Source organism: Atta cephalotes, assembly GCF_000143395.1.
Source record: "Atta cephalotes unplaced genomic scaffold scaffold00019, whole genome shotgun sequence".
Classification (NCBI taxonomy): Eukaryota; Metazoa; Arthropoda; class Insecta; order Hymenoptera; family Formicidae; genus Atta; species Atta cephalotes.
In genome coordinates this window covers 742,659-755,402 of record NW_012130083.1, presented here as the reverse complement: position 1 = coordinate 755,402, position 12,744 = coordinate 742,659, and the positions used below count along the sequence as shown (strand labels likewise).

Here is a 12,744-nt window from a genome sequence, read left to right as displayed (position 1 = left end):
TCTCTCTCTCTCTCTCTCTCTCTCTCTCTCTCTCTCTCTCTCTCTCTCTCTCTCTGCGTTTCACGAACTTTCACGTCAGTGCCGTAACAAGCGCGCGATTGATGTGACTTCACAAGTCGCCGGTTGTGTAGTCGGACATAAATCGCTCCACTTCAATTTCTTAACACCAATCATTTGTTCCGATATTTGTTCTGAAATTTCCTGAACTGATAATTGCAGATCCAGTATTTTAAATAAATGTATCTTTGTTTGAAGTTAACGTGATTGAACATGGATTTTTTTATTTTGTAGGTCAAAATTCGAGGAATAATATTATGTACTGAAATTGTATAAAGTAAACAATTGTTGTAATATTATTGAAAAAAGTCAAGGTCTACTGAACTTGTGGATATGGATAGGAATACTTTTTATTAATAATATAAAATAATGAAAGAGAGAGAGAGAGATATATTTATGTTCAATATAATTTCAATTACATTTTCAATTAAACATATGGCAGAGTATTAATATGAGTCATTCTTTCTTTTCTCTATAATTTCAAATGAATAACATTATTTCTCCTTATTTCTCATTGTAATACATTTATAAAAATAGATGTATTAATTGAATGTAAATACTTTGTACAGCGGAGGAGAAAGCGGTGGTGTCCGGCCAGTGTATCTGCGCTGTGCTCGAGGAACTGTACTATGGCGTTATCCTCATGACGCTTTGAGAGTGGTCCTTTCCTCCCCGATCTCATTCTTGGAGAACAATTCTCTCAGCTATCTGGGTTTCCGTGCTTGCGTCAAGATCTCTGGGCCTGTGCGGGTCTTTCTGGAAGCTGGCGGCAAGCTGAGACAACTCTATTCTCCGTCTGATGGCAAGCACGAACTTACACATCGATGTTTCCGCTCGCGGAAGCATACAGCCGCACTTTACATGGAAGCTGAGGATGATTATTCCTTCAAAAACACCAAGGTTAAACTGCAATACGATCTGGAGCCGAATTCTGTGAAGGGGGGAACACTTCGCGTGCCGGACGAAGAAGAGGACTGTAGACCTTGTTCCATGGAGGAACTCGCCAAGGCTTACTGTCAAAGCGACTTGGTTGCTAAAGGTACTGTCACTGACGTTGAACAGAATCCTAAGATGGATACGGCTGAATTGATACTTAGGGTCACCAAGATTCTGCGCTACGTAGCCCAGGAAGCTGAGGTAAAACTTTATAAGACAATATATACTTTGATTTTTCTGTCATGCTTAAAGCTTGTGTAAGTTAATTACAAAATATTTAAAAATACAACAAATTATTACAGGGCAATGAAATTGACGCGTCTTTTAAGAAGAGCGTGCGTGTGCGAATACCAATGGTATGTGACGCGCGGCACGGCCTCGGTGAATTTGTGATAATGGCCAAACGACGTCTCGGAGATCTCACCTTGGTATGTGCGCCTCGATTGGAAGCGTGGATGCAAATTGTACATGAAATGGACAATGCGCCCTGTGTCCTTCATAGTTAGCTAATGAGATTTAAAGTGATTTTCTTTGGAAAGTCGTAAAGAAATATACACGATATACAATAGATAAGACTGCAGTATCGTGTTGCGAAATTGGAAATCAACGCAATCATTAAAAGAATAATATCGTATAAAAAACTGTCCGTTTGTACAAGGATATCGTGTATATAGGGAATATCATTCTTTATGTACATATTGCATACTGTCAGATTGTCGATCTCCAAACTGTGATATTATTTGTTGTATTAAGAAGAACACGGAAGAACGTGCACGAAGAAACGGAAAGCACATTTGCCTTATATTTGTTCTAAAGATTAGAAAAATCATTATGTATAGAATATCCCATCATCGCTCACTCTTTCCCTTAAAAATTTCCTTTTCGTAATTCTTATTTTCTCTCTTTTTTTTCTTATCCTATTTCACATCATTTTCTCGTTTCATATTTTATAATATAAAATTTAACGTACTAAAATTTCATTGAAATCAAATATACTTGAGATTGTGTAAAGAAAGATTTTGTATATATGTTCCTCTTGAAGCGTGAATCTTTTCCATTCTTCTGTAATTTTATTACGAATGTCTCAGTCTTTAAAATTGATATAGGAATAACATTCTATTAGCATTTATTGCTAAGAGAAAGTGTGCAGCGATTAAAAATACTAGATATATTGCAATTTTATTGGGCGAGTACATGGACTCGCTGCAGAGTTGAGCATATTTTGTTTATATTCATACAATATTATAACAATTTTGTATAGATTTACTAAAAGTATTTTATATAAATTCCAACAGGAATAGCTGTTCTTATCAAAATACTATATATATGCGACAATAAAGAAGATATTTGAAAAAAATTATGCATTTCTGTCCATATTCTATACCTCTAATATAAAAAATGTGTGCATAATAAAAACAATTGTCTATAACACTTGTCTATCAATTGATAGATGAGTCATATAATTTATAATATTTATACAACAATTGAGCGTTCATATATTCACATGATAGTTTCAAAATATATCGGTATTCTTAGTTTATCTAGAAAAGAATTTCTAGAAGAAAAAGAGAGAAAGAGGGAAACAATTGTAATGTACAATAATTTATTTCTGCAAAAACTGTTTTAATATACCTCTGCGATTTAATTCTGGAACCATGCAAGATCGATTACGGTACGAGGTCTCAAACAGAACATCGTTTGAAAAACTTTTACAAAATATATTTGCTTTATTGCAATTAGTTTTATATTTAAACGTATGAGAATTGGTTTTTGATATAATTTGTCATATATTTTGATATAAAAAAATTTCCATATTTAAAAATATCAATGGTACTCTACCGTAACGAAATCACATCGTGGCTACAGAATTTAATCTATATATAATCTCCCTGAGACACGCAAATACACAAACGCGCACGTATATATTTGTATAGTATCAAACAAAATAACAGCTTACAGGTCAAGCTGGCTAGATACAAACTGTACTCGATTATATATTAATGAACATTTTGCTTTCTCTTTACTTTAGTGTCGTTGAACGAGTAGAGTAATTCACTCAGCCGATCAATCAGAGACAGGAGAATAAATCTTTCTGCTACATTCGTTGAAAAGCCATTGACTATAAGTTTTTTGATTCACAACGGACTACAGAGAAATGAAATTTATATATTCATTTGTAAACTGAGCGCACAATTAATACTTTAAACTGTATTTTTAAACTGTATTTTAATCTGTGCGATCATTCTACTATTCTTGATAAAAATAATTGATACGTTATCTCATAATTTCTTTTCTTATTTCATTTTGCCAATTGCAATATTATTTAGTTTACGAACTTAACTATTAAATGATAATAAATCTAATAATAATTACGATGACACAAAAATCATCTCACTTTTAAGTCTTCACCTTTTAACTTGTTTCATATACATATATTTTTTTTTATTTTGATAATTTTGTCCTAATTTTATTTGCTCAAATTCATTGATTATTTAATTTTACTGTAATTTAATTATTTTATAATTTTAATATTAATTTAAAAAATATTTCACATCAGCTGCCTATTAAATGACTAATTCAACGATCACACTGACGCGTATTCTTCTTTCCTCTTTTTAGCGTAGCATCAATTTCACTCGATTTAAAAATGTTTACAACTGTGTGACTAAACAAAATAAATAGCGAGATTTACACTTCACATTAATTATTTTTCTCCCTGTACACCTCTTTCGCTCATTAGATTTTTTTTTTACATATTTTAATAAAAATAATGCTCACTGGTACTATAAACTTCGTTTCTCTTGCCTTCCTTTTCCTTGAATTTTATAAATGTAAAATAATACATGTAAGAATGTATAAGAATATATCACAATAATTCCTCCCACTTTCTTTTAGGTGCTAAATACGGTTAATAAATGATTTTTTGCGACAAATAACATAATGATAATAATATTAAAAAATTATGTAAAAATAGTTTAAACTACATTGTTGTCTAAAAATCTTTTTTTTCGCAGGTTTCTATCTAATTTAAATAAATCACTATATTAAAGAAAAATATATCATTTTTCGATTAACATGCGACAGTGAATTTTGCGAACACTTTCACAAAACATAACAAAAAAAAAAACAAAAAGATATAAAAGTTGTAAAAGGAGACTATTTTTTGGCCGGCGCAAGATTCGTTTACGTTGTGGTAAAGGGATAATTTGGACAGAGTGGCAGGACCAGATCGTCCATATTTGGTAGAACGACTAGTTTCTCGAACTCCCTGAGCAACTTATTCTCGATCCATTTACTCACATATACAATGTTGACAGTCCTTTCGCCGAGAGTTGGTTGCACAGTGAGAGCGATCTTCGGCACTGATTTGAAACCGTACCAGAGCCGATCAGAGGGTGGCGGAGGGATATTTAATAAGAGACAACCTTCGATGCCGGATACACTAACCATAAAACGGATTTCCGTGTTGGAAACACCCTCCATTGCCCTCCGTACGTATGACAATTCCGTAGCCTGTGATAGAAAAGTTGTATTCATTTAATTAATGAGCGCCTACAACCTGTTTTCGTAATTATTAATGATAACAGATCAATAGATTATCTAAATATAATTAAGTGTTACTTACGTGCCGGAAATATTTGTTGGCTGTCAGTTTGTCGACCATACTAAGAAACTTTTTACCAGAAGACTGTACTGGTCTATAATATAAGAAAATCTATGAATTGATCTACAACTTCGTCGTGTAATTTTTATATTTTTTTTTAATTTGTGAGATGAACATTTATATTTTGAATAAAGGACATATGTTGTTTCAATTGTATACATTTTTAATATAAAAAAATTTATAAGATATATTAAATATCAATAGCATTAAAGAGACAAAAGGCAAGATTGATACGATGAATTAGAACCATGATTTAAATTAGGAAATCACTTACGTAGTCTCTTTAGATGCGACGTTCGACGCGATGTTTCCTATATCTTCATCTTCAGTGGATGTTTCTGGACTATCTTCTACATCGCTATCGAATATTGGTGATCTAGTAGGAATAGACTTCTCATCAACAATATCACTGGGAACACTACTCGCACGTGTTAGCTTCATTAGATTCAACTTTGTCTCTACGGTCATCGTTACGCTGCCTTTATAAGTAATATTTAAATCAAACCAGAGTCCGCGCTCGTCAAGTGCGGGCTTAGAGACTTTATGAATCATTGGAGCGTCATGTCCGATTACTACTTCTGTCACAAGGAGACTCTCCATGAAGTATGGAAGTTTTATGTTAGAGAGTTTACGTTGTATTCTATCTTGAATAAGATTGATTGCTTCTGGACAACTATGCATATCGAACAATATCCGTCCCAAAAGACAATTTATCCAAAGGCCGTCGTTTTCCTTTGGAGAATCCTCAGGATCCACCTGAAAGGTAATCGCTTGATTAAAATTAATAATAATAAGGATTCTAAAATTAACTTAATCATCACATTGCTTACATTCAGGTACTTGCTCATATAGGTACTGTAAGTGACTTCCGGAGATGTCTCTAGTGACTTCGTTTCTGCCACATCCAATTGTGCAGAGAGTGTATTCGCGTAGGATACAGAATCATTTATGGAACAAATTGAATGTCGTTTTTTCGAAAGAGACGTCGCTGATATCAATCTACGAAACCTGAAAAATTCTTTATTAAGATATGATAATAAAGCAAGCAAAGCTCTAAGTTATACTTTCATAATTAGAAAGTTTAATTAGAATCTTTATTATATTTAAATTGATTTGAGAGAGACATTTTAGAAGAGATGATTACCAGTCTTCCTTCTCTCGATCGGCGCGTGCAAACATATAAAGTTTACACTTGGTAATCTCTTCGTTGTCGCGACAATCCTCGTAAATACTCCTGAGGGATTTGGATTGTGAAAAATCATCATCATCTTCATCATCGTCGATCTTAAACTCATCCTCCTCATTATCCTTAAAATATTCCAATCTGGAATCTTCATCCTCACTTTTTGTTTCTTCGCCGAAGATACTTTCATCCATTTCTTGATTGACTCCATCTACTTGGATAATTTTCTTTTCATCTTCGAGAGTTTCCTTTCCGAGATCCGTCCAGTCGTTCAGACTCGTGCTATCTATTAGTGCTCCTTGGTCCATCGTGATACAAATAGGATATTTCTTGCTCCATCTCCTGTACACAAAACATATTTTTATTTTATTTGTGTATATTATAAAAATATGAAATAATGCATGATGTAATCATACCTTCTCCGAGTGAGTCCTTCTGGTAGCAACTCTATTTTTGCACCATTAAGATTGTACTCGCGTTTTCTGGTAAATTTATATTTTCGTTTTTGCTCATCCCACACTGCTCTTTTTGGTACTTTCATTCTAGTCTCCATAATACGCAATACTCCACCTTCTAGACTGAAGAAAACCGACTTTGTACGTGCTACATGATAATTGTGAGGATCATACGTATATGGCAATTCGTTTAACCATCCTTCATATCTTTCTTGGACTGCATGTTCCTCTGCTGCCGGTATTTCTAGTACTGGAACTACTACATGTGTGAGTTTCTTATCTAACGGCGTCTGTAAAATTTCTTTGATCCTCTGCATCAGCTTGTACATCACTATTGTGATGAAGACTCCTATAAAAAAGCCAACCAAGTGGGCAGGCAATGGAATGAGATAACAGAAAGCAAGCACAAGAATCAGCAACGTAGCTAACTGTTTTGTCAACTGTTGAAAGACATAATCTTTTATATGGGAGAGGAACGTGTCAAATTTCACTTCTTTCGTTTGTACGTGTCCATCTGACTGATCAAAAAAATTGCGACGACATGTGGCATTGTTTTTCTTATCCTCCTCAGCACGAAAATCATCTTGTGATTCAAAAGGAAGTGGCTCAGGAACAAGGTCAGAAAACTCAGCAGCTTCCACGCCACTTTCCACACTGTCGTCTTGAGAGTTTTCTTTTCTCGTTTTCAGGCCAGTTCTAACTTGCGAGAAACCTACAAATCTCGAGGTATTACCCTTATTACGAGCAAGTTCCTTTTCTTGCTTATCATTGATGTTCTCATCAGTCGGCGTGATATCTCCCAGAGTCTCCTCGGAGTCACTGACACTGGAATTATCCTTATTACGTTTCCTCTTCTTTCTGTCGCTCTTCATCTCAGAGATCTTCTCTTCAAAAGTTTTCGTGATCTTTCCCTTAATGTCAAACAGTACTTTCCATGGATCTGAAGGTGGAGAGGTACCTTCAAACACGTTATCCTCAATAGAACGTCTCTCTGCGTCATTTTCCAATCCTTGATCATTCACGCTGTTCTTGGAGGGACTCGGCGGTATCCTCTTGTCGGACTCTGGCGTAAGACGCTTTTCGTCATCAGAGGAGCTCGGGTAGAGCTCTTCCAATTCATCGTCATTGGCTCGGTAATGGATTACTGGCACTGATGTGGTGATCGGTTTGCCTGTAGTAGAAAAAATACGAGAGTTAGTCTAGTACACAAAATAAAAATTATGCTTTCCATTTGATGACACAAGTTGATATAAGTCAACACAAGTGTCTATCTTTGTCACTTTCTGACTGTCAAGAAGGATAGAATGATGCTCCTATCAACTTGTGCCATCAAATGGAAAGTATCCATAGATTACTCCATAGATTTTTCACATTTGTATATTTTATACATTTGTATATTTTATATACTTGCATATCAAGAAATATAAATATCAAAAACATAAGGCTTTTCAATCTTTTCTTACCTTTTATCATTCCCAGGGTGATCTTCCCTGGACTGTATTTGCTACTCATCGTTACTCGCCTCGAGCAACAGTGGCCGTCGTATCAGGAACTTATCGATATTAACATTGATGCTCCGATCTAGAGAAATAACAGAATCTTGATCGTTTCACAAAACGATCATCCAAAGCAACGATGTCATGCTAAACGATTAAGTTTGCGTCACGATGTACTGGGCACGGTTGTTCTTGTAACAATTAATAATAATAACAATAATTAACGCTTCGACACTTGATACATCTGACATTTTCCAAGGACTCAACAACGCTCGCGCGCTTCGCGCTGAAGCTTCGAAACCAATACGCAACGGCCAACTACGGATTTGTTCTGTACTATACACAAAAAGTTCAGTACATTAGTACAGTGCAGTATGTGGAACGAACATAATAGCCACCACGTGTAATAAACCTGCCAATTAGCGTGAGACTTAGATAAGGGCTGTGCGGATTCGCTTTAAATCGCTATTAGAGGCAGGAGCCATTAATTGAGAAGAAGAAGCAGAGGAGAAGCTTTAATTTACTTATCACGAATATTTCATAACCTATGTTATAGATCACTACAGATATAATCTGATTATCTCGAGAGATTGTACCGGCACGGTTCGAGTTTTTTCTAAACTGCCGAGGTCCAGGTATTTTCAACTGTTTTCGCTACGATTTGTCATTGCGAGTACCACTGGAGCACACTCAAGCAGATTAAGTCACGATAACGTTAAAATAACACTAAAATTAATTGGAAATGATTGAAAAGTAACTTTTAATGATCTTTTTGGAGCCATTTTGATATCATAATGACTTGTTCTGCTTGGGCAATGAACTTTATGTCTATCGTCTATAAATGTTAAATACAAAGTGCTCTTTGTACTCAGCCTTCGTTGCTTCTTGCTCGTCTTTTTGGTGTATGTTGTGCCTCCAGCTAACGACAAATCTGATTTATATTAATTTCAGAATAGTATAAACGGATTCATTCATGAATAGCATAGGCGAGGCATGCAACGATCTGAAGCAACAATACGACGTCTGTTTTCATACATGGTTCTCCGAGAAATTCTTGAAAGGTGATACGAGTGACAGCACATGCTCGCATTTATTCAAAATGTATCAGCAGTGTGTCAAGGTAATTAAAATGGGATTGTATCTTTAGGAAATCTGCAAGTGTATAACGCATGAAAGGAGGAGAGAGAGCAAGGGGGTAAAAAGAGCGAGGGTGCAACATGGAGGATTGCAGTGAGTTGAAACAGAAGTACGACGCCTGTTTCAATAGTTGGTTCTCTGAAAAGTTTTTAAAAGGGGATACCAATGATTCAATGTGCGCTCCTTTGCTTAAAGTCTATAAAGATTGCGTAGCGGTAAGTCTTAAGAAGCTCTCCCTTCTCATAGGTCAGATTATAATTCAAGAAATATTTTTTTAACATTTTTGAACAAAGAACTAATGATGTCAATAATTCTGTGCTCTTGTGTTTTAGAAAGCCATGAAGGAACATCATATTGAATTAAAAGAGATGGAAATAAATTATTTGGAAACCGAAAAAGAGAAAAAGCCACACAGTTGACGAAAAGACATTCGCACGTTCATATTTCAGTTCTACATAGCTTTCTTACGGATCATCGGCGATGCAAACAGTGCAACTTTGTCATTCCTATTTTTTATTATGAAATAATTATTAACAAAGGTTAATTGATTATTTTAATCAATAGTTTGTTATTAACTAGTCACTGTATTGCTGCCAAATATTCACACACTTGTAACATTAACATAGAAATGTTATATTAAGAGAGGAAATTATGTATGTACATATAATGTATCTGTGTAATATGTGTGTATATATATATATGTATATATATATATACATATATATGTCATCATTTGCTTAACAGCAAATTTAGTTGTGCAATTTTAACAACTTTTACAATTTCGGTTTTTTTTTAAAGAATCACATTTTATAGAGACAAACAGAAGAATAACCAATTGTAAATTAAATAGTGTGTCATTGTATGTGTGCAACATGGAAATAAATAATTTAGAAATGAAGCTGGTAAATAAAAATTTTCCCTTTATGTATTTTTTCATTTAAAGAGAGAGAAAGAAGATATATTTTTGCAAAGAAAAAAGCAAATAAATATATTTAACGATGATAATAAATTGTTATTTGTTTTCGTATCATTCAAATCTTAATATTAATACTTTGTAATATTAAAAAGTTACATATATAGCATTTTAAAATATATTTATAATATTAAAAAGTTGTACAACTATATTAATTCACTTGAATGCTCATCCCCTTGTAATAGTAAATATAATAATTTTAAGGGAGATGTATATATTCATTTTGATGAGTGTATGCGTAACACTGTAAACTAATGACAAAAATGTCTGAATTCTGCAGCATTTATTAATCACTTTTAGATTCATCTTCAGACGAAGATGGAGTACTCTGTATAGGTTCCTCATCGCTTTCATCGGATTGATTTCGTTTCGTCTTTTTCGATGTTTTTTTTCCAGTATCTTCCGTTGGCCTCTTTTCAGTTTTTTTCTTCTTATCCTTCTCCTCCTCACTTTCATTATCAGATTTTTCCTTTGCAGATTTCTTACTCTCATCGCTGCTACTATCGTCATCACTAATATATTCTTTGCTCTTGAAACCGGAACCAGACATTTGCTTGCTGGGCGAGTCTTTTTTCGTTTCCTTCTTCTTGTTCTCTGTCTTCTTTTCTTTAGTTTTTTCTTTACCGCCTCCGCTCGTTTGATATTCTTTCATCGATGTCATATAATCTTTTTTAGCTTTGGCTGCCTTCGTTTCCCATTCAGACTTGTCTTTGAGCTCTCGCCACATCTCACCTCCCTTTTTCGCGATATCCGTTATAGACAGTCCTGGATTGTCTGTCTTAATACTATCACGTGTACTACTCAGCCACAACATAAATGCTGATGGAGGTCTCTTGGGCTTGTTTTCGTCTCTCTCTTTCTTTGATTTTCTCTGCTTTCGTGGTTTCTCAGATACAGTTTTTGCTGACTTCGATTTCTTTTCTTTCTTTTCTTTCTTCTCTTTATCTTTCTTCTCCTTTTTGTGACTAGCCGCAGAGGCATCTGAATCCTCGCTGTCAGAGCTATTAGGATTGCTGTCGTATTCCTCGGCGACATCGCTCTCGTCCTGATTAGGATTGAAGTCCTCATCGGTCGAGCCTTCTTCCTCAGAATCTTGATTCTCCTCACCATCGCGTTCCTGCGCCTCTGCCTTGACTCGTGCCAAGTAAGCGTCCGGTTCGTCCTCTTGATCGCTGTCACCAAAATCTTCGTCGTAATTGGGCTTGTCACTTTTACCGCGGTTCTTGACGCGCAATTTCTTGGCCGTAATGAAGTCAAATAATTTACCATATTCTTCTTTTTCAATACTACTGAAAGTGTGTACCACACCGCTCGTAAGCTCGATTTCGAAATCAAATGACCTAGTCGATCCGCCGCCACGCGCAAAGTTCACTGAAGCTATCTCTTCGAAACGAATATGTATTGGAGGTTTGTGTACATAAATAAAACCTCGCTCGAGTGGATATAAATATCCTGCCGCAGCTTTGAAAGAACAGCTAATAGCAGGTGTCCCGGTATGACCAGTGAAATGTCCTGGACCAGTTAACTTTCGATTGATAATTACTTTCATCACCTATAAACAAATAATTTTGCATTAAAATAAAAATATGAAACTAAAAAGTTTTTCTTTTACTTACCTTGCCCAGCACTTCAAATGTAGGTCCTGATAATTCTTTAGTTAGTTTATCTTCATACTTTTCCTTTAATTCCTTTTCGGTAAATGGTAATTCAATAGATGTCTCTTCTTCCTGATTGAACAGGAGTACTAGATAATGATAACGTGTTTGGCCTTGTTTTATAGGAGGATCCAAGCTCACGACAAAGAACATTTGACGATTATCCTTGTGCGGAAGTAAGAAAAGTCTCAATACAGTGGACATAGGTATTTTGTAATCGAAGGTTTTGCCGTGCAGTTGAAAAAAGGTCTGGAAGATCTTAATGTCATAACGACCACGTGGCGTTAAACAGTGAATCTCTCTGAATATAGCAATCGCATCGCCGCTTACACTGATCACTGATGCTTTATCCATCACCTATTGTAATTGAGAAATGAATTACTTCTCTGTTTTTAAGTCTATAAATACATTCACACACCCATCTATCGTTTAAATTTTCTCTTACCTGTTGATGGAATGCCTCGACGGGATCTTGATCAACACTGTCACTAACGGGAATGTGAAATCTCATTTCCATCAGGCTGACTGGAGCGTCATCATTTTGATGGAATTCCAATGTTACCTCATTCTTTCCAGTGTTACATTGTGACACATCATACAGAGGTATCTCAAAAGCAGTATGATGACCAACATCAAAACTCAAGACAGATCCATTAAATCTTGCAGTACCCCAGTTCCAGCCTTTTAAACTCAGCTCCTTTTCCAACATATCTTTCTTGTAATTAGTAGAAAAGAACTTGGCAATCTTTTCTTGTTCAGATTCTTTGAAGCCTTTGAAGCGATGTAAAGTACCATTTTTTAGAAAGATACGGAGACCCCAGGTTCCAATAAATTTTTGGTAATTTACCACCTCCATATCAGAAGCTGAGATCTGTTCGACTTTTCCAGTTTTCTGATTCTTGAAGATCAAGTGCTGATCAGTCAACTTCAACCTGCCTGGTGTCTGTAAAACAATTATTATTATTATTAATGAGATAATAATAAATATATATTGTTTAAATCAATTAAGAAAAATATTCCTATTTTCGATTAAAGCAGATCTTGATGCTTAATAATATGTAAATCATATGTAAATTTTTGCAAATATATTTTAACTGAAACATTAATATCTCGAACTAGATTGATCATCAATTTTATAATGATGCTAACAAGCATCTTAAAAATCTACAAAGATTAATATTTCGGTTT

General features: G+C 34.9%; 4 protein-coding genes across 4 annotated transcripts in view; 2 read left to right on the top strand and 2 right to left on the bottom strand.

Annotated features, from left to right (window-relative positions):
• The first annotated feature begins 492 nt into the window (after nt 1-492).
• LOC105619147 (meteorin-like protein) lies at nt 493-1,499 on the top strand. Its single transcript, XM_012200676.1, has 3 exons — nt 493-500; nt 627-1,194; nt 1,296-1,499. The coding sequence occupies exons 1-3, from the start codon at nt 493-495 to the stop codon at nt 1,497-1,499; spliced, it is 780 nt and encodes a 259-aa protein (XP_012056066.1).
• Nucleotides 1,500-4,176: 2,677 nt separating this feature from the next.
• LOC105618957 (testis-expressed sequence 2 protein) lies at nt 4,177-7,807 on the bottom strand. The gene is made up of 7 exons (XM_012200488.1): nt 7,759-7,807; nt 6,257-7,466; nt 5,802-6,182; nt 5,488-5,665; nt 4,932-5,413; nt 4,619-4,691; nt 4,177-4,506 (listed from the first exon to the last, which is right to left on the bottom strand). Exons 1-7 carry the CDS (start codon nt 7,805-7,807, stop codon nt 4,177-4,179), a joined length of 2,703 nt encoding a protein of 900 aa, XP_012055878.1.
• Nucleotides 7,808-9,008: 1,201 nt separating this feature from the next.
• LOC105618956 (TP53-regulated inhibitor of apoptosis 1-like) lies at nt 9,009-9,347 on the top strand. Its single transcript, XM_012200487.1, has 2 exons — nt 9,009-9,143; nt 9,261-9,347. Exons 1-2 carry the CDS (start codon nt 9,009-9,011, stop codon nt 9,345-9,347), a joined length of 222 nt encoding a protein of 73 aa, XP_012055877.1.
• An 840-nt stretch (nt 9,348-10,187) lies between these two features.
• The window catches only part of LOC105618954 (FACT complex subunit Ssrp1), a 4,752-nt gene continuing 2,195 nt past the window's right edge, over nt 10,188-12,744 (bottom strand). The window contains exons 2-4 of the mRNA XM_012200484.1: nt 12,002-12,499; nt 11,518-11,913; nt 10,188-11,453 (exon numbers count right to left, since the gene is read on the bottom strand). Coding sequence (XP_012055874.1) covers nt 10,188-11,453; nt 11,518-11,913; nt 12,002-12,499 — 2,160 coding nt within the window. The remainder of the gene's footprint in view (nt 11,454-11,517; nt 11,914-12,001; nt 12,500-12,744) is intronic.